The 25,367-nt window shown below is 42.6% G+C and overlaps 3 protein-coding genes across 4 annotated transcripts in view; 2 read left to right on the top strand and 1 right to left on the bottom strand.

Annotated features, from left to right (window-relative positions):
- LOC110837195 (uncharacterized) overlaps window positions 1-25,367 on the bottom strand; it is a 76,268-nt gene that overhangs the window by 44,874 nt on the left and 6,027 nt on the right. The gene's annotated exons all lie outside the window — the stretch shown is intronic.
- On the top strand, window positions 4,208-5,059 carry LOC147874134 (uncharacterized). The gene has a single exon (XM_087347530.1). It carries the CDS (start codon window positions 4,208-4,210, stop codon window positions 5,057-5,059), a length of 852 nt encoding a protein of 283 aa, XP_087203656.1.
- LOC110837192 (uncharacterized) lies at window positions 12,373-17,682 on the top strand. Its single transcript, XM_022079062.2, has one exon. The coding sequence runs from the start codon at window positions 12,396-12,398 to the stop codon at window positions 16,707-16,709; it is 4,314 nt and encodes a 1,437-aa protein (XP_021934754.2). The 5' UTR covers window positions 12,373-12,395; the 3' UTR covers window positions 16,710-17,682.

The following is a 25,367-nucleotide window of genomic DNA, read 5'->3' as shown; positions in this document are numbered from 1 at the left end:
TTAGTAAACGGACAGAGAAGCGCCTACGTAGATTCTGTAGTCCCAAACATTTACATCGAAACACTCTTTCAGATTCTCCAACCCCTACACAAACGTAGCTAAATTTTAGTTTTTGGTAGACCTCATTACAAGACACCACCATTTTGCTGTACGTATCCTGGAGGGTCCAGTCCACATTCGGTGACTAGCAATTGCTGAATTGGTATACAAATTTCACGCCGCTCTGCACAGCTCTTATGCAGCCCTCTCAGTGAAAATATCAAAATTCTGTCTTAAACTAGCCCCCCCCCCCCTCATAACGACATAAATTTTTTTACTAACTGACAACCTCTCGAGGTTAACATCGAAATTAAAAAAATGTGCGTGGACGCAGTGAGAACCCGTTCAACTTCCCCTTTTGGCCCACTATTCACCCCACCTTTCCCATTTCCAAATGCCTTACCTTCATTAAACCTACTTCCACCAGAAGTACGAGCGAGCACTGCCTGGAGACCTTCGTAGCCGTAAATCAAAATTTATGTCTCCCCCCCCCCCCCCCGTTAAAATAGAAGAGCGTGTCGTTAGTCCCCCACTTTCTCGTCTCTTTCTCCCTTCTTCGGTTTCAGAGGATTCAATTAATTACAGGAATGTCGATTTACCCGATTGCTTTCCCTACAATGTTGGTAACTATCAGCTTGTACGATTGCAGCTGCATTCGGCTGCACAGACATGTAACAAGCATGGGGCACGTGAGAAATACATGCAAAATTTAGTTCCAAAATGGATCGCTTCGGGAACCTAAGCATGAATGGGAGGATAATATTAAAATGGATATTACTCGAAAAATGACACACTGAAATTACACGGCTTAGGATTGTGTGCGGTGCCAGGTTTTGGATGCCACCAAAAGAGAGAATCTTTTGAACTGAGCCGTGGCCAGTAACCGTGTTCCAGCCTGTTCTCCTGGAAGTCCAGTGGACTCAGCGAAACCTGGTTCAAGAAACAGACTGCGCCCGGAAAGCTGACTGTAGACATTCTTGCACATCTGAAGGGCATTGGACTTTATTACGAACTTCTTGTTAAGAAGCTTAGTCAGATTCTCCGCATTTCATAGACCCTGAAGGATACCGTGTTCACAAGAGCCATCTCTCCGGTCCCTGTGCTGAGCCAGATGAATCCAATCTGTATCCCAAAACACGATTCACCTGACATCTATTTTAATATTTCCTTGCATCTATGCCCAGGTCTTGAGCGTGATCATTTTCCTTCAGGTCCCCTACTAAAATACTGTACGCCACTATGCGTGCCACATGTTCCGCCCATCCGGTCCTCCTTGATTTGATTGTCCTTCGGGTGAGTAGTACGCCCATGGAACGCCACTTCATGCAATTTCATCCTTCATAAGTTTAAATATTTTCCTCAGACACTCTCAATCTACGTTCTTCTCGGCACGCGACAGACCAGGTTGCATACCTACCTAAAACATCAGGCAACTTTTTTGTATTTTATATTTTAATTCTTACAACAACAAAATCTCGGTCAATCAGCAGTGTCAAATGGTTACACAAAGGGACCAACGTTTCGGGGACTGTCTCTATCCCCACCATCAGGGTTCTGGCATTTGTCTCTGTGGAAATGCGGCCTCTAAGGGCCCCATTGGCCATAAGTGAGCGTGGAACAGCGGCGGATTGATACTGACAAAGGAGAACCAGAGGATTCGGAGAGAAACCTGTCCTAGTGCCACTGTGTCCACCACAAATCCCACTTCGACTGATCTGGGAACTAACCAATGCCTTCGCGGTGAGAAGCCGACGCCCTAACCACCTGAGCTACGGCACAGCCGTGAATCGTCCTTTGATACGAAACATGCTGACTTGGCGTTATTTTGTATTGCTGATCTAAACTCGTTTTTCCTGGTGTTAGAATGAGCAAAAACCAGGCCAGTATTACCGGGAAATATAAATGGTTCAAACTGAAACTTTAATAACTTTTCTAACAGTTCGGTTCGTATAACATTTAAGAGGATTTGTACGCGGATGTCTTCCGGGGCAATTGTGTAATGTAATATCCAAAGACTATACACTTCAAAAAAGCCTATGACTCTGTGAAGAGAGAAGTGCTTTATAATATTCTTATTGAATTTGGTATACCAAAAAAACTAGTGAGTCTAATAAAAATGTGCTTAAATGAAACCTGTAGCAAAATTCGAGTAGGTAAATATGTATCTGAGACATTCTTCATCAAGAACGGTCTAAAACAAGGAGATGCTTTGTCTCCCTTGCTCTTTAACTTTGCGCTAGAATACGCCATCAGGAAGGTCCAAGGTAGGCAGGAGGGTTTGCAATTGAATGGGACACATCAGCTATTGGCATTTGCTGATAATGTTAATTTATTGGGGGACGATATAAATACAATAAAGAGGAACGCAGAAGTTTTACTAGAGGCTGGTAGACAAGTGGGGCTGGAAGTAAATTCAGAAAAAACTAAGTACATGTTAGTATCTCGTCATCAGCAGACAGGCGGGCAGAATTATCTTAGGGTGACTAATAAGTCCTTTGAAAATGTAACAAAGTTCAAATACCTGGGAACAACAATAACAAATGAAAATGACACTCATGAGGAAGTTAGGAGGAGATTAAATTCTGGAAATGCTTGCTACTTCTCAGTTCAAAATACTTTGTCTTCCCGTCTGATTTCTAAGAACCTGCAGATTAAAATATACTGCCACTAGGAAGAGAGATATTTGGGAGGAAAATACTAAAACTCAAAATGACACAATTAAACGAAGCTGTGGGAAAATTAACGCAGGGTTAATTGGAATGGCTCTCTGCAAGAGATGGCGAACGTCTGGGAGTGTGAACTGATTAGTGAATATCATGAGCTGCTGGAAGCAGACCTGCAGCCTCACGCTCTGACCATTTTGCACCTCCACTCATTAAGATGCAGTTTGATTGATTAACTGAAGAAACCTTTCTTCCAGCTATGAAATACCCCAGTATCTACAGACACTTCCTTTGACCAGAAAACCAAACTTCATCTGCCGACACTGAAGTGCATTCACTTCGCTTCTCACGATCTTCCTGTTCCTTATTTTCGAAGTTCACTTCACCGCCGCGGCATTCCTGCTTCTCTTTATGAAGGTCACGGGTTCGAATCTGATCCGGAATTGACGGGCCAACCAGGAAGACCCAGAGGCGGGAAACAGTGAAATTAAGATCTAAAAAAAGATTGGAAAGGAATGCTGTTTGAACCACTCCAGAATTCTAATGTTTTGTACGCCACATTCTGTTCACAGATCATCAAAGTCATTGACGTCATCACGGTCCATTATTTATCATTAATGCGCAGAGGATCATGGGTAACAGCATCACCATCCTCCCGCCTGTCGTGTTCGCCAACCTTCTACGTCTCTTTTGACGACTGAAGGGAATTATAACTGATTTGTTCACTAGGCATCAATTACATAATAATTATTATTATTATTATTTAGTGTTCTGTCTGACGACAGGTCCATATGAACAGGATCCTTCCATCCTTTTCTCGGACTGGGACCTGTTCATATACGTTCTTGGCAGATGATCCAGAAGTGGTTTGCCATTGCCTTCTTCTGTGTGTGAATGGAGTAATTGTTGGGATGCCACGGAGGAAAACTACGTGTTGCCTAGACCACGGCCTTGCCCAACACAAGTTATAAATTCGGGCACCGCTGGGAATCGAACCCGAGACCCCAGGATTACAAGGCCAGCGTTCTAACCTATCTGACGACAAGTCACACGGCTTTATTACACAGAAGACCATCATCGAGGCCCGGAGATCGGCTATCCTGACTGAGACTTTTCGTGGTTTTCCTCAGTCTGTCCATGCAACATCCGGGATAGTACCTCAAATTAGGCCACGACAGCTTCCTTCAACATCCTTTCCAAATCATTACTCATTATCATCCTCTCATCCTACTGTACTGAAAGTGCTGTTAAATAAACTATAAATGGACAAACTTCCCTGTCAGCTGATGTCTGAAACGACTGCGCAGGAAAGGTAAAGAATGCATCTGAGAAACAATTGATTTCATTCAGGTGTAAGTTTCTTCTTTTGTTGCGGTAAACAATGACCTCAAGTGAATTAATGCTCGCAACGGAAACGTACGTTGTTTGCAAAGAAACCTCACGTAACACGGTCTGTAAAGAATGCAATAACAAACTAAACATTTGTTTGTGACAAACGACCTCGAATGTTGTTGTTGTTGTTGTCAGACACAGCCGAATCAGCAAAGATTGGTGGTTATAAGACTGCAGGCCACTCGCCATGGATCAGTAGCACCGCCATGAAACCATCAGCTCTGACTCTGCTGTCATCGGCCGTCCTCATCGGCGTCGCTGTCGCAGTTCTCGCGGACGCAGCTCCGAGCTCCACGAGACTTGGCGAAGACGAGAAAACATTTCTGAGACCAGTCGTTCACAGGAAACGGGAGAACCATGCGATGCGTTCTGGAATTAGAACGGGACGTTCAGGACTGTTGGACAGCCGCCAGCAGAGACGCAGGCGTCTGATAAGACCTGGAGATCATAGCTCAGGGCGTCCAGAAACGCAGAGAGAATTTGCAATTTTTGTGCCAGCTGCAGAGCACGGGCCATTCGTGCGACAGTCGAGGCGGATAAAGGGTCCACAGAGGAAGATGGACAATTCTGTGGATACCTGGATCAAGGACGACAGTGGAGTGATGGCGGCTCGCTATGGGATGAACGGCGACAAGTCTGACGTGTATTACTGTCCATATTGTCGGCAAGACGAGGCAGAACACTACAGGCTCATTCCGTACCATCGATTTGCTTCTAGTGGTCGTCAGCACCAGAGTCACCCAGCTACCAATTCTTCTCGCAGTCCTGTTCCTGCCGAAACTGGGCACGTAAAACACGATCCCGATTTGCAGAAGGAGACCACGGTGATGTCCGGGGAGCAGAGGGGCAAGGGTTTGGTTCCGGAGGAAGGAGTGGAAATGAGAAGCAAGAGCATTGAGTTTGGATCGGCAGAAGATAAAGAAAGTGGCGGAGGTTATGACGAAGATGTCGTCGAGAAAGTGTGATGTTCCCCTGCGTAAATCGCAGGTTACCTCACAAATTGCGCCTAACGCAAAAGAGCTTAGTTATATAAAATATTATACCATCTTGAGGGCATCCTTTTCACGCTATGAGAAATTAGGATCAAAATTTACAAAAGTTTAAATGGAAGTTGATGTTACAAAGTGGTACAGTTGAAAGTAACAGGGGTTAAAATACTTTTCTCGAAAATAGGCCCGCACGTTACACAGAGCTTTGCCAGGATCAAAGCCACAAAGAACGAAGATCACAAAGTCGCGAGTTCTCTTGCAGCTACGTATTAATTCATGTCGGCCATCTTCAGGGCTCGAAACGAATTCGTTTACGTCCAGATCCCCAGTCCTACCAACTGATGCATAGGATTTTGTGTTTTTTTATTAGAGATTTCGCATCTTAAATTTGTTAACTTACATTAGAGACCCGCTGGTTCGCGAGAAGCCTCAGGAGTTTCAATACAAAACTTCTTATTGTTATAGTATCAAAAAATCTGCTCTGAAACACGGGGAGATGAGTTTATTGTTGTTAAATTTAATATTTATGACGTTTGTACTCACTGTGTTTTTTATTTGTTTTTTCCTGTTGTTACAATTAAAGTATGTTATATTCTGAAATGCTTGTCTTCGTTTCTTTCAACGCAGCTTATGTGACTCGATGTTTATCTTCTAAGTCTTACCGCCACTTGAACTCGTAACTGAATCTTAACACTTCCGTGTACTCGAGTAACAAGTCAACGCAGCGCTGCTACCCAGAAGACCAACATCTAAGCCATGAGAACCTCAAATCTCAACAAGTCACATGACAGTGTTCAACGTGGTAACTACAAAATATGGAGTACTGGTAACCTTCTAGACTTGTAATCAGGAGGTACTCAAATCTAAAACGTCTTGACGATGGTGAAGAGTCAATTGAATAAAAATTTACTTGGATATTATCCATCGTCTAGTAAATATAATAATAATAATAATAATAATAATATAATATGTCCGAAGATAGGGATTAGCTCTATCTAGTGGGCCCAACTGTGTAGGAACCTGAAGACGGAGATAGAGTCCCATCTCCGAAACGTCGTTTTACGTTTTATATTTAGTAGACGATGGATAATATCCAATTAAATTTTTATTCAGGAGGTACTCAGTTGAAATATAAGTCGGGTTACCAACGGTCTAACAAAGTGAGAATTTTCGTTGTTCTCAATTTTAAAGGAGAAATCTCTCCTTCTCTATTCCTACCTAATCACTATTTACGATCCATCTGACGATACATGAAACTCTGTAATGGAAATAATAATATTATTATCATATAACATTTAGGTTTGTTGCTGTTATTTCTTGGTGGAATAAATAGTTAGTCAGAAGGCTTGCATTTGTCGTTTAGCTACCAAGTTTAAAGTCAGTTTTCTGATTTGAAGAAGCTAATATTCAAGCCATTGTTTGCCATGTTTTTGTTCGATTTTTTAACAGTAACGATCAGCAGATATTCATCATCAAAGAGTAGGTTCTATCATCTGCAAGCTCAGAAAAGATCCGAAGAGCGTTTCAGGTAAATTTTGGGGTCAAAGTTGGAGCGGACAGGCGCAAAAGTTCAATCCTCGTCGAGAAATTTCTCAAGACAGGATCAGTTGTGGACGATAACTTACAAAGACCTTCTTCAACATCAGGGACTGTGGTCAACCAGTGCTGCTTGCGGCTACCACACCTAGCGACAAGATTTGCAATTAAAAAAACAAATTAACATGAAAATGATTGAGCACGCAAAATGGTGGAGAACACAATTGCATTAATGGCGTAACTTCCGGTGTCGGGTTATTGAACTAGCCGAGACGTGGCAGACAAATTTGCTGGTGACAGGGAAAAGGGTGTGAGTCAAAACGCTGCTTCAGAAACCGCAATTTAGAATAACTGAAACCTTTTCCCGAAGTCCGTATCTCAATTGTATAATCACATTTAAGAAATAAACCTGGTTTTAAGAGAACTTAAGAAAAACTGTTTCTCGTTTCCTGACATTTATTGACTTACAATTACGGCACCTTCACGGAAATACTTGCTTAAAAATTCCAGAAAAGAAAAAATCGGCGATAGACAGGGCATATTTTAACAATTCGGTCGTACGAGGTGCGATCGGAAAGTTTCAAGACTGTGTCAATAGAGGGCGAACCGGATGTAGTACGAGCTTCTGCCGCTAGGGGGTGCGGCCTACATTCATAGTGAATCAGTGTGCCAGCCGGCATCATCGAATTAGCATTTGTTTCTTAGTTACGGGCGTTTTGGTAGTGCATTACACCGACCCTCCTGCGATTTCGGAATGGCGTGTGCATCAAATTTTGCCAAAGACTCGCCAAAACGGCTACGGAAACCTATGAAATGCTAAAGCAAGCATTTGGGGAGTCCGCAATGGGTCGTGCACAAACTTTTGTGTGGCATTCACGTTTTAAAAATGGCCGAACTTCTGTCGATGATGACGAGCGTTCTGGACGACCATCTTCGAGCACAACGCCCGAAAATGTTACGAAGATTCGGCAGGCCATTCACGAAGATCGACGTCGTACCATCAACGACTTGTGCGACATTGTTGGTATAGGCTATGGGACCTGTCAGCTGATTCTAAAGGAAGAACTCCACATGCGACGCATCCTGTCTGAGGACCAGAAGCAGAATCGACTTCTTGTTTGTCAGGAGCTCAAAGATCTTGCCGGATCGCCGGATTTAGCTCCGTGTGACTTCTTCCTCTTCCCAAAGATGAAAATTCAGCTAAAGGGAAGGAGATTTGAGACGATAGAAGAGATTCAGGCAGAATCGCAGATGGTGCTTGACAGGCTGACAAAGAAAGACTTCCAGGGATGCTTCCAGGCTTGGCAGCGGCGCTGGGATCGTTGTGTTCACTCCCAGGGGAACTACTTCGAGGGTGATGGATGAATTTAATATCTGAGATAAGTGTACGGGTTTTTATAGGCGCAGTCTTGAAATTTTCCGATCGCACCTCGTAGAAGCTGTCCTGGGATTTGATTTCTCCCTGTACAGTATTCGTTTACCTCACTCTTCTCATTTGTCAATTATCAGCATATGACATTTTAAGGTTAAGGGTTCGTACTTATAAATAATGATCATTTCATAATATTTTATAACAATTAGCAACGTTTCGGAAGAAATTTATACCTGCTCGAACACTAATCATTATCTAAGATACGGTGATGGTAATACGTATTTTAAAATGGTTATTCTGGACAACATAACATTTGATGCTACAAAATGATTTGTCGCTCATCTCTAAGAAACGGAAGCTAGGCACAGGATTCGATGTCGCCATTTTCCTATTTTCAATCCCACAGAGTAGCTAGGATATTTTCTGGCCATCTGCTGATGCATGTTTTATGACTGCCATGAAGTAACGTTATTAATCCATCCACCTCATAATTTCGCGCTGTCGTGCTGAAATTATTTTAATAATAATAATAATTTATTAAATTTTCCTTTGCCATAAGCCCGCGGTCTCTTAACTTCTGCTTTTTTTAGACTCAAGGCATAAAGCAACGAAGTACAATTTGTTTCCCTCAGGACAGTTACTGGCGGTTGTGATAAATGGCGTTCAGAATCTCACAAATCCTCGTGCATGGCATCAACAAGAAGTTGTTACCACGCCCGCTTCATATTCTGGAGGTCCTCGGTTCGAATATCTGCCCATCTGTATCCTTACTCCCGCCAGGTGGGCGTATATGCTATTACAGCATCAGAAGACAGTGTCATGACCGCTTCCTTCCACATCCCTTTCAATTCATCCTTCCTACGGCGCTATACAGGACTACAGGCCTGTTTTAGACACAGTCTACTTCTTTTGGCGCTGTAGAATGTGAATATGAACTTCCGAGTTTATTGCAGGGTAAACGATTTTTGAGAGACAGAGCAAAGTGAAATTTGAACGTCAACCTACCCCATAATCTTTATTTGGACATAAAAGTTTGCTGGGAACTCTAAATTACCCTTTGCTCCGAAATGTCAGAACATCAGAACAATTTTACCACTGTTCGATTCCCGGCCGGTACAGTTTTCTTGTTCAGAGATCAGACTATGGTAGGGCCGCTAACATACGCCCAGATTTATATTTCCAAGATTAAAGTTATCAGTACAATGAGAGTCAGTAACCAGGAGACAGGAGTAGAATCAACTCCCGAAACGTCGTACCTTAGTCAACACGTGATGATCATATTAAATGTAAGATTTGAGGTTTTTCACAGCGGTGAGTATGAAGATTTCTGTCCTCTGGGTTGTTGCGCTGTGTAGTCTGGTAGATGTTTACCAACGTTTCGGAGGTCATACTGCCTCCGTCATCAGAGTATGAAGATTTCTGTCTTCTGGGTTGTTGCGCTGTGTAGTCTGGTAGATGTTAACCAACATTTCAGAGGTCATACTGCCTCCGTCATCAGAGTATGAAGATTTCTGTCTTCTGGGTTGTTGCGCTGTGTAGTCTGGTCGATGTAACCAACGTTTCAGAGGTCATATTGCCTCCATCATCAGATTCTGAAGATTTCTGTCTTCTGGGTTGTTGCGCCGTGTAGTCTGGTAGATGTTTACCAACGTTTCAGAGGTCATACTGCCTCCGTCATCAGAGTATAAAGATTTCTGTCTTCTGGGTTGTTGCGCTGTGTAGTCTGGTAGATGTTAACCAACATTTCAGAGGTCATACTGCCTCCGTCATCAGAGTATGAAGATTTCTGTCTTCTGGGTTGTTGCGCTGTGTAGTCTGGTCGATGTAACCAACGTTTCAGAGGTCATATTGCCTCCGTCATCAGATTCTGAAGATTTCTGTCTTATGGGTTGTTGTGCTGTGTAGACTGGTAGATGTTTACCGACGTTTCAGAGGTCATACTGCCTCCGTCATCAGAGTATGAAGATTTCTGTCTTCTGGGTTGTTGCGCTTTGTAGTCTGGTAGATGTTAACCAAAGTTTCAGAGGTCATACTGCCTCCGTCATCAGAGTAAGAAGATTTCTGTCTTCTGGGTTGTTGCGCCGTGTAGTCTGGTCGATGTTAACTAACGTTTCAGAGGTCATACTGCCTCCATCAGGGCGATGAATATGTATGGCCTCAGAAACGTTGGTAAACTTCTACCAGACTACACGGCGCAACAACCCAGAAGACAGAAATCTTCATATTAAATGTTTGTTCAGTGGATCTACCATCTTCACAACCGCGTAACAGGTGTTATTGGAATGTTTCTGCAGCAATTGACAATTTTTGCCCCATTTCTTCTGCAAAAATGTACTGTTCATAGAAGCAGGAGGGAATGGCTGACATGTGACTAATTAGCAAGTCTTCCAGCGATTAAAATTTGCGATTCTGATCATGAGTTGATTTCATCGAAGAGCTAACGGCCGAAATCCGAGAATGAAACAGAAACAAATGCTTAAAGAAATGGCGGAAAGTCTGTGCACAAGGAAAAATGCGACACAGCTTTGAGCTTTAAGGGCCCCTTCACACGTGGCTCATGAGCCACTATGCAGCTCTCCCCGCTAGTAGCGGCTACTGGAGGGGAGAGTTTTGCCTGCTTTAACATGGAACCCTTTCACACGTGGTTCAGTGAGCTGCAGATCAAGGCAGTCTAGCCAACGCATTTATACGGGAGAGTCACATTGTGGGAAAAACCTCCAGTAAGAAGTTAATAATAGGTACTATTTATTAAACATTTATAATATTTATGCAAGCCACGGTGGTCTAGCGGTTAGAACGCTGTCCTTGTAATCCTGGGTTCTCGGGTTCGATTCCCGGCGGTGCCCGAATTTATAACTTGTGTTGGGCAAGGCCGTGGTCTAGGCAACACGGAGTTTTCCTCCGTGGCATCCCAACAATTACTCCATTCACACACAGAAGAAGGCAATGGCAAACCACTTCTGGATCATCTGCCAAGAACGTATATGAACAGGTCCCAGTCCGAGAAAAGGATGGAAGGATCCTGTTCATATGGACCTGTCGTCAGACAGAACACTAAATAAAATAAATAAATAAATTATTCAGAAATAGCCACTGTGGTCTAGTGGTTAGAACGCTGGCCTTGTAATCCTGGGGTCTCGGGTTCGATTCCCGGCGGTGCCCGAATTTATAACTTGTGTTGGGCAAGGCCGTGGTCTAGGCAACACGGAGTTTTCCTCCGTGGCATCCCAACAATTACTCCATTCACACACAGAAGAAGGCAATGGCAAACCACTTCTTGATCATCTGCCAAGAACGTATATGAACAGGTCCCAGTCCGAGAAAAGGATGGAAGGATCCTGTTCATATGGACCTGTCGTCAGACAGAACACTAAATGAATATAAAAATAAATATTTATGCTATAAAATATTACTATTACTTCTCTACGAACAAAACGAAGGTGCTTGTATTTATAGGAAAAGAGGTGGTTAAGGTAAAAATTTTAATTTCAAACGTACCTACGGAACATGTCAGCGATTTTAAATACTTAGGCTACTTAATTAGCACAGATAGGTCCAAAGATTTATATCACAAATTAAACAAATTTCAACATTTATGCAGCACCATTAGAAGAACTTTATTAGGCAAAGTCAGTACTGAAAGCATCCTTAAATTTTACAATATAATGGCAGTTCCTTCAATACTTTATGGCGCAGAAAGCTGGACCCTAACCAAACTACAAAAGCAACGAATAGAAGTAGCAGAGATGAAATTTCTAAGACCAATTGCAGGGTATAAAAGAACAGATCATATAAGAAATGAAGATATTAGACGCGAACCAGGAACTTTTAACTTGCTGGATAAAATATGTGAACATCGAAGGAATTGGCTAATGCATATAGAGAGAATGGAAGCCAATATAATTCCACAAAAAATGTATAAATACAAACCTAAAGGCGAAGGCCGCCCACAAAAAACGTTGAAATGACCAATTTTAACTGCAGAGTACTGAATCCTATTTACTCGAACAGAAAATTCCTTGGAGACGGAACAGTCTATAATAGTCTAAACCATGGGGATTATGATGATGACTTCAAGTTCCAACATGATTTGATGAAAATATTTTGTTGGAGGGACTGAGTGAAGTTGGTAACTGTAGCAGAGGGTCATGTGAACCGAACTCTGAGCTGCATACCGGCTAAACAAGCCGCTCAGTTGAGTGGCTCACGGGCTCACGTGTGAAAGCAGTCTAAGGTGATGCCACGTGTCTTCTGCTGTGTCAATGTTCACTGGCCGTTGACACGAATGCAGGAAAATGCTGCCTCAGCCGAACAGGCATTAAAACTCATCAAAACTTGAATGAAATGATCAGTGTACATTTGCCGTTGCCAGTCTCAGTGAGTAGTGAGTGCTACGGTGCCATAATGAATTTTATCTGTAGGAATCTGTTCGTCGTGGTAACAATTTTAATCATTTCACGAGGATTGTATACTCGAGGAATAGTTCCTTCAATTGGTAAAGTGAACGACAGATTTTCAGAAAGTGGTCAGTTTGTAGAAATTAGTGATTCTGCTAAACAGAAGCCAGTGAATAAAAGTGAATTTGATATTCCACCAGAATTTTACTTCGTTCCAAACTCTAACGACAAAGGACAGACTCAACAGTACGAAGAGCTGGCGAGAGGACTGCGCACCAAGAAGTCGGGGCCCGTGCCAGAGGCCGCAATGTGCTTCGAGCTCCCTGCGCAAATTCCCGGCGAAGTGCCAATGACGGTCTGCGAGCCTATTAGTGTGGCACGTGGGCCATCCCATGGCACCAACACTGCGCGTTACACCGGCCCCCCGCACTCAGCAACTCCCCTCGTAGTTCTTCCTCCACGTCAAGTCGCCTCTGCATCACCCTGGCCCCCGGCTCACAAAATTCAGTCAGTTGACGGTAACAGTTTACCTCCACAAGGCGCAAATCATGTGCCCCCCATGCAGTTTCCAGATCTCATGCTGCCGCCCTTTCAGATGAACTACGTCCCCTTTCCCCCTCAGATGAACTACGCTCCCTTTCTCCCTCCCTCTCAGGCTAACTACGCTCCCCCTCAGATGAACTACGCTCCCATTCTCCCTTCTTCTCAGGCGAACTACGCTCCCATTCCCCCTTCTTCTCAGGCGAACTACGCTCCTCTTCTCCCACCCTCTCAGGCGAATTACGCTCCCCTTTTCCATCCCTCTGAGGCGAACTACGCTCCCATTCTCCCTTCTTCTCAGGCGAACTACGCTCCCATTCCCCCTTCTTCTCAGGCGAACTACGCTCCTCTTCTCCCACCCTCTCAGGCGAATTACGCTCCCCTTTTCCATCCCTCTGAGGCGAACTACGCTCCCATTCTCCCTTCTTCTCAGGCGAACTACGCTCCCATTCCCCCTTCTTCTCAGGCGAACTACGCTCCTCTTCTCACACCCTCTCAGGCGAATTACGCTCCCCTTTTCCATCCCTCTGAGGCGAACTACGCACCCTTCCCCCCTCAAATATACTACACACCACCTCTCTCTAAAACTTACTATGCACCCCCTCCCCATCATTTGTTCTACGCATCTCCCGACTTATTCTATAATTATGGCGACGCTAACAAACCAGAGGGAGCACCTCCAGCCGTTGAGTCTCAAGGCGTTCCATCCAAGAATAGACCGACGAATAAGATAAAGAATCAAGAAGAAAAACACAAGGTACCATCTCCATTGGAAGATGCAGTCTCATCAAATGACGAGCTCAAAGCCAGAGCAGCTAACACAAACGCGTATCCTGTGGCACAAGAAGGACCTCCTAGCCAATTTTATGGTTCGAACAACCAACATCTGCCAGATCGAGGACATCCGAATTCCATGTACCATCCAAGCAGTGCGAGCCTCTTCACATCCGGACAGAACTTCGACAAAAGCTCAGAATCACCTTCAATGAATAAGTTCGCTCCTGCTGCTTTGACCTGCAAGATGCATGATTTTGAAGCCAAAAAGCCTAGTGAATCCATTGCATTCCTCCAGCTTTTTCTGAAACCAAATCCTTATGTCCATAACAGCTACAGTGAGGGAGTGCCGGGGAGTAGCAACAGCGCTGGAACTTTCGATGTACATGGAATGGAGGCTGAGAGCGAAATGGCGCGGCATGTGCATCAGCAAGCCGCTCCTTGGGATTGGTCCCAAGGACAAGATTTCCATTTTAACGGAGGGCAGCGTCCGGGCTTATCGAAGGAGTTGAACCAAGGCCAGTGGTGGAGCGCAGACCGACCGCAAGTCTGGGGTCCACAGCAGATAAGGTTGGTGCCCAACCACCATCACCTCCTCCTAAACAAGCAGTTGTTAACGACGGAATCAAACAAGAATGGATTCCAACCACCCAGTCCTGAAGGGAGTCGATCTTCAGTGGCAACAACACAGCAGCAGGGAACAAATGAAACAACAGATAAACAAATGAGACTCGACGTGGCGAAGGCGAAACTTCTGCAGAGGTATCAGACGGAAGCTAGAGGGCAGCAGGGAGACAAAGAACTGCCTCTGTCTGTCAGCGTCAGCGACTGCACGGATGCTCAGCCGTGTGCCAACGCTTCTGGAGAGACAGAGGGTTCCACATTGCACACAAGGTCAGCTGATAACATCGGCGACTCGAAACATGAAGATTCCAGAGCAGTCCATGATCCAACAAACAACGGAACGGATCCAAGTGAAATTCCTGAAAATGGACCAAACAGCTCTGCTCCTTCGGATGACACGGAAGACATCTCAGGGAACTCAACCGCAGGCACGAGCTGCAAGAACTCAAGTTGCTCGGAAGAAGCAGGGAATTACACGGAATTGCAGAAAGGCAACACACAAGAAATCCACAGAGATTCAAACAGCTATCCGAAAAAAATAATTACTTACGAAAAAAGTACGATGAATCTTAAGACTTCTGTTACTGATTGGCGAAACAACACTGTACATGAAAAAAATTTAAACAAGGAATCGACAGACTCAGTTCCTAGTTTTACAGAGGAAACATATGCATCAAGCACATATAACACTTTAAGTAAGAAAGGATTAAGTCAAAGCCCACTGAAAATTGATTCAGCGCAAATTCCACGTTCAATCGACATCCCGAAGAACGAATTTAGCAACAGAAACTCTTCTCTTCACAACGAAACTGAGACGGCAGTCACGTCCTTGGGCTCTAGCGACATGATGACGACAGCGTCCCTGAAGTTCGACACAGAAGTCGAGGGGAATCAAGAAGCTGACATTACCACGGAAGTGGGTGTTAATAACGGAAGTTACCCAGAACCACAAGACAACTACACGGAGTCTTCAACAACGAAAACCAGTAATGAAGTTAGCATGACTGGCGCAGGCAGAACGACCCCAGGCGATGTTATAGTCACTAGCGCAGAATTTGATGCGCCTCGTGATTCAATTTTGAGCAAGGCCAGAATTAACAGCGACTCTCATAAAATGGACCATTCTGATGAAATAGTTCCACATTCTAATGTGAATAAATCTGATACCATTTCGAAAAATGCTGTTGGTAATGACAGTTTTACAAATCCCACAGACAAAAATTTAGATTTCGTTGCGATTAAAACAAAGAGCCGAGGTTCCAGGGTAAATTTCAGAATGGAAAATAAAACTGTCACGACTGGTACAGGAAAAATGTTCAGAAGCGATATTATAGTTTCCAGTGCAGAATCTAACACATTTCACGAAACCAATGAGAGTACCGGAGGAGTTAACTCCAACGCCAACGAACCTGGAAACAATTCAAGCGAAAATCCGTTTCTGTCGGAGCCAGTAACTGCCGAGACACTCGCTCGTGAAATGACAACTCCCAGAGAGTCACAATTGACTCCCTACAGCCTCAACACAGAATCTGTAGCGACAGCGATGCCTGTAGAGAGATCAAGTCACGTGATCTCCGGCGAGCAGTCTCGGAATTCAAACAAAAGCAAAGGAGGAGAGGTTCTATCAACAGGCAGCACTTCCGGTCACGAAATAAGTTTCAACGGTGAAATCAAAGACAATTTCAATGACTCTAAAAAATATGTCAGCGAACGTATGGGTCACACGAATGAATCACAAACATCACTCCAGTCTGTCGATGCGAGTTCTCGCCCAGAAGATTTTAAGAAATCAAACGTTTCCACGCAGGACGATGCATCGACTGTATCTTCCGACAAAAGAAATAGTGCGACAGAAATTACGCCGCCTACTGAGTTCGCTGAAGGAGAAGCTTCGAAGGTGTCAGATGACGTCAGCGTCACTGAGAAGGGAAACGCTCAAAGTCAGAAATCCAACCGCCAGATGAAGTCCGTACGTGGTTTTCCTCAGACAGATAAACTACATGTGGGATATTCTCACGGCGGAAGTTTCCAGAACAGTGGGAAGAATCGAACTGGAACGTACACTCAGTTCCAGCCGATAGCGCCCCCCAACGCCATGCAATTTTTGGTTTATGCAAACGCACAAAATCCCCATTATGTAGGCAACGGAAGGGGTTCCGGGACGCTGTTCAGAATGTTCCAGCAACCTTTCATTTACCCTCCCCCTCCTCCTCTCGAGCATTATGATCACTCCGCCGGATACAATTCAAATATCCGTTCCGGAAATAAATATGATAGGCGGAGGAATACTGGCGAAGCAACCAATACGCAGGCAGAGGTGAATGCTGACGGCCGCAAGGCAGAGGATGAATTCCCCGTTTCGATTACTTTGGGAGACAAATAACGTGCTGATTAATGAGTGTGAAATTTATTATTGTTGGGTTGGATAATCTGAAGTTGCAAGTGAGTTTGTGATAGTGAAGAATGGATTCAGTGCAGGACCTCGGGACACAGCATTACCTCTTAAGATTACATAATTCTCGCCTTCTGAAAATGGAACCGTGATGGCAGTTCGTACACACAGAGATTTGTGTGCTAAATAAGATTTAGATATCTATTTAATTGAAGTGAATCTACCTAGAAGTATCAAAATATAGTTTTAATACCAGTGACTTGAATACATTACGCCCTGTTCGGATATTTCCTGTCTAGAGTTGTATTCCATATTGATTACGTCATACTCGACATCGTAATTTGTCATCTTTAAACTACTACTAGATCAGTGCCCAGTGAATAATTCTGCTTGTTCAATTGCAGTAATACAATCTAGGAGTTTTTTTTTCTTCAAATTTTCCAATATATTTCTTGACTGTGTGATGCTACATTGTTTGTGTAATTTGTTTGTATTGATAGTTTGGATGCAGACGAGTCAGAAAAATGTGTTCTTAGAGATATATATATATATATATATATATATATATATATATATATATATATATATATATATATATATGAAATGAATCCATTTCGAATTACCTACACGATTTGCAGTTTCGTGCAATCGAGATGGAAGACACAATCCAGGCTTCCTTTCACAGTTTTACCGGTGCAATGGGATTGACTGTTCAGTTTTGTCACCTAGTTTCCAGTGCGAATTAGGTGATGAAAGGGTAGAGTTAGAATTGAGGTTAGTGAAGTAGTTCGGGCATCCATGGTTAGTGTGTATCGAAACTCGCAGCAACGCCATCTACATGAAAAATATGAAACTACAACTACGAATGGAGAGCAATGCCATATGTATTTCATCTGATGTTGTATTGCGAGTTTCTAGTACAAGAATTTGTAGAATTAAAGAGAAAACTGAGTTTACGACAAAACATATTTCCTTTCAGTTTGTTCCTTCCGTGTAAATATACCCGTAACAAGCCATGAAAAGCAGGGGAAGGGGGCAAAGTCAAGACGGCAAAGAATGCAAAGTGGCAACGACTCCATGGCCTTCACGAACTCTGTGCTAGCTGGAACACACGATGAAGGTCGTGCAAAGTTCGAAGGTGGAGTGACTTTTAAGAAGTGTAACACAGGCTTATTGGAGAATTCAGGGGTAGACCTGCATATGACAGAAACAGGTTACTGGCTAATGTAACTCCATAAAATAGAAACTTTTTTTTGAGAAGCTGATAGTCGTTGCCCCAGCCTTCCGAGTAACAATTTGCCTTCAGGCTTTTCGACAAAAATTGTGTAAGGATTTCTTATGTTCCCCATGCATTCTCCCCTATCTCCTACGTCACCTCCTTGAAGAGACGAAATTACGAAGTCCCTCTTTACATTTTTTATACAGCAACCAGGAAGACGTAAGATTCTGAACCCAAAAATGACAAGCATTCTCCGAATTTACTCTGCCCTTCATTCTATTATGAATATAATTATAATTTATTATATCCGCTCCCAAATGTTCGAAACTTGTCACATATCGAAGTATTTATTGAATAGCTGAATTCCGTAATTATTAATTATTGCCAGTTTTGCCACATGCATTGACGGATTATTACATTTGAGTTTGTTGAAATGTAATCATTTAAAATTATCAGTCGACGCAACAATGGAGTTAAATAACTGACAAATTTCATGCAATCGTAACTCACTAATATCTCCTAAAAATTCTAAAATTTTTAGTCGCCCAAATATAATGCCCTGAATGACAGGAACATTCCAATTTTGAAAATTTAAATTGAGGATTTTCTTATTTTCGCCAGCTGTATATAGTTTACGAATAATTTCCAATTTGGTGAGAATTCAGGTTCTCAGGGCGGTGAGCATGAAGATGATCGTCTCTTCGGATGTTCCACCGTGTAGTTTGGTAGAAGTTTCAGACGTTTCAGAGGTGCTTGCTGCCTCCGGACTACGCGGCACAACTTCCCAAAAGACAGTCGTCTTCAGTTTTCAATTTCACAAAAAAAGTACGAAATTTTTAATTGAAACTTAATTTAGGAATCAAATTAACAGAGTTGACTGACAGATCTACACGTGACAATAAATTATAAATAAATAAACAAACTTAACAATAAAGCAAGCTCATGATGTGTCACCAAGAACTGTCACTACAGTCGGAAATGAATTAATTAAGTGGCCTGAATTTTGCAGCCAACTGTGAAGACCAAAATATTCATCTAGTGTCTTTGCAAAATGGCGGGTAGGTATGGTGAAAGGGGAGAAAGCTCCACATTTGAACAGACAGCGGAGGAAAACCACAAAAAGGACAAGCAGTGGCTGGAACCTGATACAAATGGAACGCCTTTCCATTCATAAGTTTTATCTCTTAACACCACTCAAATATTTTTGATCACTGAATATCAGAATTCTAGTACACAAAGCCCGTGTAAGTGTAAAGATAAATTAGGATTACTGCTTATCGCGCCCTCTCCGTCTTCCTGTCCTTGATCCCTTTCGTACCTTTTCCTCCTTTACCCCGGGTTTACTCGAGTTCTCTCCCGCATCTCAGTTTAAAGCGATGACACAAATATCAATAATTAATAACACGTTCAGATCTCAATCCGAAGACCGGCCACCTGACTGAGGCATTTCGTGGTTTCAGAGTGGTGCCTTTAATGAGGTCATGACCGCTTCCTTCCACATCCATTCCACTATCATTCGACGCAATATAATCTGAACTTAGGATAGCGTTGTTTAACGAACCCCAAATAAATTAACACAGTGCAAAAAAATGCAAACTACAGACCATTCGCCAGGATGCCATAACCTTAAATTCTATCACGAGGTCAGCCATTTCAGGATTCTGCCGCGCAACATCAAAATGGCTTCCGTAAAGTACAACGCAGATGGCGTGTTTCTAAACACGCTTCGAAGTTGCTGCATTTCTTACAGAAACATTGAACGAGCAGTTTGTTATCTGTTGTGCAATTTTTATGGAAGATTACATTACTATTAATTTACTTTTAATGTGATTAAAACTGCAGTGTCGCTAATTTGAGTTGTTTACAGCTCTATGACGTAAATTCTTTCATTTCATAAAGTTTCTGAACCTTCTGTTTTTCGTTAAATTTATGTGAATCTCAGGTTACGCCCACATTTCACCGACACGAAACAAAATTAAATCAGGAAGAGAACTGTTTACGTAGACCGCCCGCACCCACCAAATTTAATCGAAATCCGTTCAGTGTTTCTATCAGTCAAGCATGCGGACAGACACTCAGTCTCTGTCATGGGTTCGTTTCCTGCCTTGTGATAGACCACAGTCACATTTGACGCATGTTTAATGCCGCTATGACGCACGTCAGGTCCCAGTCGTGTTCGTATGACGGAACGCGTCACTCGCCCGGAACGTTCACCGTCAGCGCATTCCTGGGGCCCAATACCATGTCAGCACTTCGCTGCTGTGACAGTTTCGCAACGACACGAAGCCCATCTGGCCTCACGTGTTACTCAACACATTTACGCAAAAATTTAGTAAGAGTGTCCTGGGCCGTGGACCGTTTCACACGAACCGAAAATCCAGGGATACTTTCGAAAACGGCCGGCAGAGTGCATCGGCAGCGCTGCTGGACATGCGATACGTTTAATAAACAAGCGAATTCGACGTTTCTCTGTTGCTATTTTCGTTTGTCAACGACGGGAACCATCTTAGTGATTATTTTAGGCCCTAGAGCAGGGGGTAAGACGATAAATGAACAAGCCCAGAGGGAAATGGAACTTGACTTTTGGACACTGTCGTCGAAGTTCACTTTCCGGTCCTAATTTTTTTTATATTAATGGTAAATTAATTGTCCCAGTTTTTCAACCACGGACTCAAGACGAACCTGTAACTGGTGATTAGACATTTTTGAAACGCTTGAGTTATCGTAACATATGAAGAATCCAAAGTAGGTGGGAACGTAATTTCGGCGATGTCTCGCTGAGCATAGCGACGCATCTGGCTTATTCCGAGTTCCATCACAGGACTTTCGGTCATTAGCGACACCGCTAGTTCTGGTGTGTGAATTACGTCTTTGCATTCATCACATCAGCCACAAATCAGTGATTAAAATGTGACGTAATTACACTTCTATTTACACTGTATTTCTTGTTCTCATACTATGCAATATTCGTGATAATTTGTAGCTTAAGTGCGTCATGTTTGTGTTGAAACCAAATATATATTTATTATCACAGTCTATACACAAACGTATTTAAAATGTTGTTGTTAAAATTTATATAACACTATAACATCTGTAGTATAAAATATTACAATAAGTTATATTATGTTATATTATGGCGCTTTTATCGTAGTATGATGTTACATTTATTATGGCGCTTATTATTAATTGTACGATATGTTTCTATGTTTTATGACATCATCTTCAGGTTTATATCGTCGTTTTTATCATTTTAAAACTATTATATATTTCGATGCAATGCATTTATTGATTTATAGGTATATTTGTAGATTTTTCTGTCTTCATAATGCTCTGCATGTCTGTAGTTAGACGTTCATTTTCGATTTTGTGTTGTGTGATGTATCCTACGTCTGCTAGCAGAATTAATAATAAGCGCCATAATATAACATAATATAACTTATTGTAATATTTTATACTACAGATGTTATAGTGTTATATAAATTTTAACAACAACATTTTAAATACGTTTGTGTATATACTGTGATAATAAATATATATTCGTGATAATGTTGATCAATCCGCAACCATTATGGATTATACCGCTCTATAAATGTCAGTCTACGACAATGATCAAATCTCTAGACAGGTTTGTAACGACGTGTAGACACAATGAGTAAGTTATGTCCCACGCGGACTATACAACTCCGAAATTAGTCGATTACCGGATTTCGTGCAAATTTAATGAATGAACCGCACGTTACTTGAAGATCGAATAAAACTGTATTATTTTCTTTCAAGAACGGATCTTCCTATAAAACTTTCCACAAGAAGCAGCCCCTAAACTCCGAGACTTGATTCTCAAAAATCTTTCTTTTTTAATATTTTTTGACATCTTCGACACAATTCATGGTTTTCTGCGGGTGCCTAAATACCTTCGAAACATTAAGACCGCCTGCATAATAGTACCTATTGAATAAACATCGAGGTCAAAATATCAGTCTATTTGGAATACAGTTTTCCATTCGTGCTTTTAGGACCACGGCAGTTACGCTGTTGACAAGGCAAAGATAAGTTAGTCAGCCATTTTTGTACACGAGGAACTCAAATATGTTTAATTTAGAACAAACCTTTGCTCAGACATAGGAATTCAACATAACCAGTCTGTCAACGCAGCTCGTGTCGATTTTCTTAGAATGGTTGTGCAAGGCGCTGGTCGATAGGCGCCTCAGTGTATATAAACAGATCGTTATGCAGAATCGATATCAATACTACACGCCATGGCGGCTATACTGGTGACACTGTCCACTGTGCTAATGGGCTTCAGTTTATCATCAACGGTGAGTTCCAGCTTGCAGTTAAACTTAACCTCAGGTTATTGTACAGAACAGTCTAAAAAAAATTTAAAACGAACGCCTTATGGAGAGTTTTGTCTCCGGGACTACAGATCGAATTTCTATTAAATTTTGTGTCAGTGGTTTACAAAAAGAGTTTGGTCTCTTTCGGTTCAGTTTAAAGCGTCAAGAGGAAAGCGACGGGAAGAACACTTCCAATTAAGGAGTAAGAAATTAAAGTAAAGTAATTTTATTATATCTTAATATAGTGACAAGTTGGTGCAGCGATAAATTTGTACCTGTAATACACGAGCAGGTACCACGGTGGTCTATCGGTTAGAACGCTGGCCTTGTAATCCTGGGGTCTCGGGTTCGATTCCCGGCGGTGCCCGAATTTATAACTTGTGTTGGGCAAGGCCGTGGTCTAGGCAACACGGAGTTTTCCTCCGTGGCATCCCAACAATTACTCCATTCACACACAGAAGAAGGCAATGGCAAACCACTTCTGGATCATCTGCCAAGAACGTATATGAACAGGTCCCAGTCCGAGAAAAGGATGGAAGGATCCTGTTCATATGGACCTGTCGTCAGACAGAACACTAAATAAAATAAATAAATAAATTATTCAGAAATAGCCACGGTGGTCTAGCGGTTAGAACGCTGGCCTTGTAATCCTGGGGTCTCGGGTTCGATTCCCGGCGGTGCCCGAATTTATAACTTGTGTTGGGCAAGGCCGTGGTCTAGGCAACACGGAGTTTTCCTCCGTGGCATCCCAACAATTACTCCATTCACACACAGAAGAAGGCAATGGCAAACCACTTCTGGATCATCTGCCAAGAACGTATATGAACAGGTCCCAGTCCGAGAAAAGGATGGAAGGATCCTGTTTATATGGACCTGTCGTCACACAGAACACTAAATAAATAAATACACGAGCATAAACACAATGCACAATGGCAATAGGAATTTTAATACCAGAATGAATTATTCGGCTAAAGAATAATAAGAATTTGCGTTCCTTATTCCGTCATGTGTTCGGTCTTCATTTTGTGGATGTTAAATCAGTACAAATTCCATAATATTTAAAATAGTTTCAGAAATTTGTGAAATGTGATTTTATTCGTAACTCACCGTCAGTGTCAAAAGAGAAAATAACCGCTGTTTTAAAGTGATGAGTTGTTGCTAGTTGAAAAGCGACACGCTCTGCGTTACAGTTTCATTATTTTAAGATTTTCCTACTCTTAAACCTTATCGAACAAAATTGTATTCTTGAAACTACGTGCATTCACAGGAACGAACTTCAACCGTTGCTTTTAAAATCCATCCGTTGTGGTTCACGCTGAATCTGAAATGCAGTCCAGTATCAGCACAGATCACGAATTTGTGATGGGTGCATTCCATTCTTAAACCAACGGAGGCCTTCAGACTACTCCACAGCTAAATTTCTGGTTTTCTTTACGTAATGCCTTGTAGCCTACGTAGACCGCGTTAGCTCGTCATTCAGTGCCGTGACTTTTTACAGAATTTCGTGTTAAAGAAATTCACACTTACGTATGATCTCAAGCGTTCACGGCGACTAATCACGAATTCTTCTCGGGCTACCAGCGGTGTCAGGTGGTTTAATGGATTGAATTGCCATTAGAGGGCTCCTCTTTTTATTAGTTTAATAAATAAAGGTTTGTTCTTGTGTTTGTGTGTTATGATTATATGTCTACTTATGTATGCAGGCCGTCATACATTTGTTATAAGTGTAGATATGTATACATGTAGATTTCTGTCTTCTGGGTTGTTGCGCTGTGTAGTATGGTCGATTAATCGCCCTGACGACGGAGGCAGTATGACCTCTGAAACGTTCGTAAACATCTACCAGACTACACAGCGCAACAACCCAGAAGACAGAAATCTTCATACTCTGATGACGGAGGCAGTATGACCTCTGAAACGTTGGTTAACATCGACCAGACTACACGGCGCACCAACCCAGAAGGCAGAAATCTTAATACTCTGATGACGGAGGCAGTATGACCTCTGAAACGTTGGTAAACATCTACCAGACTACACAGCGCAACCCAGAAGACAGAAATCTTCATAATCACCGCTGTGAAAACCTAAAATTTTACATATTTACTTGTGTGAGTATATTTGTTGATGTATGTACGTATTTATTCTTAAGATCATTCTGTTATCTTGTAATTGGCAGGCGAATGCACACATCAAGACCTGGACTGTACAGTCTAACGAAAATTTCATACCACATTCCGGTAGAGCTTGGATAAAAGACGGCTACATCCTGATGCCTGAGGAACACAGAAGAGTTAAGAAAGAAATGTCGTCAGTGTCCTGCAGAACGAAAGCCGATGGAGCTGCTGTTGACCTCGACACAAATCACCGTCACGATGTAAAGGATAATTCCAGCTCTGAAGGCGCAGGGGACGGCAAATCAGGTGTGAACGAGAACAACGCTGCTTCGACTGTGAACCCAGAATTACGATCTAAGAATCCTCACTCGACTGACGAGCCTGGAAGCATTCTTGAAGATTTGTCGACGCCAAAAACTGCTGATTTTGAACTCGAGACGTCTGATGCCTACGACCTTGAAACTAACCTCACAACCGAATCTACGATGTCGAGCGACCAAACAGAAGTGACGAGTGTTCTGGAATCCGACGCCGAGGAACACTCTTTCTCTAATGAGAAACTTTTACCAGTTAATGAAATTGGGAAGGTAAAATCATTATCGGAAGTTGGTAAACGCCAAGCACTCCAGCATAACTTCACAGAAAACATGACAGAAAACGTCGGGACAAATCATCTCTTGGACAAGGATGGTAATGCCACAGTAGCTGAAGCACTTCGATCACACGTCTGTGACGATTATCGATTCCACGCAGATGATAACACCGAAGCCGATTCAGGGCTCCCCAGGTCCAGACTTGACCAGAACAATTCTCAAGGCACTGATGGCGAAGAGTCCACAAAATATGCATTTCCTGACTCATTGTTTTCCCAAGAAGACGGACCCCAAACATCGTTCGACAATTTTGACAAAGCGGTGGAAACAAGACACGCCATCGCTGGTCAGGCCCCTTCGTATTTATCTCAAAGTCCACCAGCCGCAGC

Source organism: Zootermopsis nevadensis, unplaced genomic scaffold (assembly GCF_977971745.1).
Source record: "Zootermopsis nevadensis isolate Lab colony 2312 unplaced genomic scaffold, Znev_1.0 Znev_ptg000011l, whole genome shotgun sequence".
NCBI lineage: Eukaryota > Metazoa > Arthropoda > Insecta > Blattodea > Termopsidae > Zootermopsis > Zootermopsis nevadensis.
Note: the sequence above shows the minus strand (reverse complement) of the source record. Positions and strands in the feature narration are given on the sequence as shown.

Coding starts and splice junctions, on each gene's coding strand:
- LOC147874134 (XM_087347530.1), top strand. CDS start 4,208: ATGTTGTTGTTGTTGTTGTCAGACACAGCCGAATCAGCAAAGATTGGT.
- LOC110837192 (XM_022079062.2), top strand. CDS start 12,396: ATGAATTTTATCTGTAGGAATCTGTTCGTCGTGGTAACAATTTTAATC.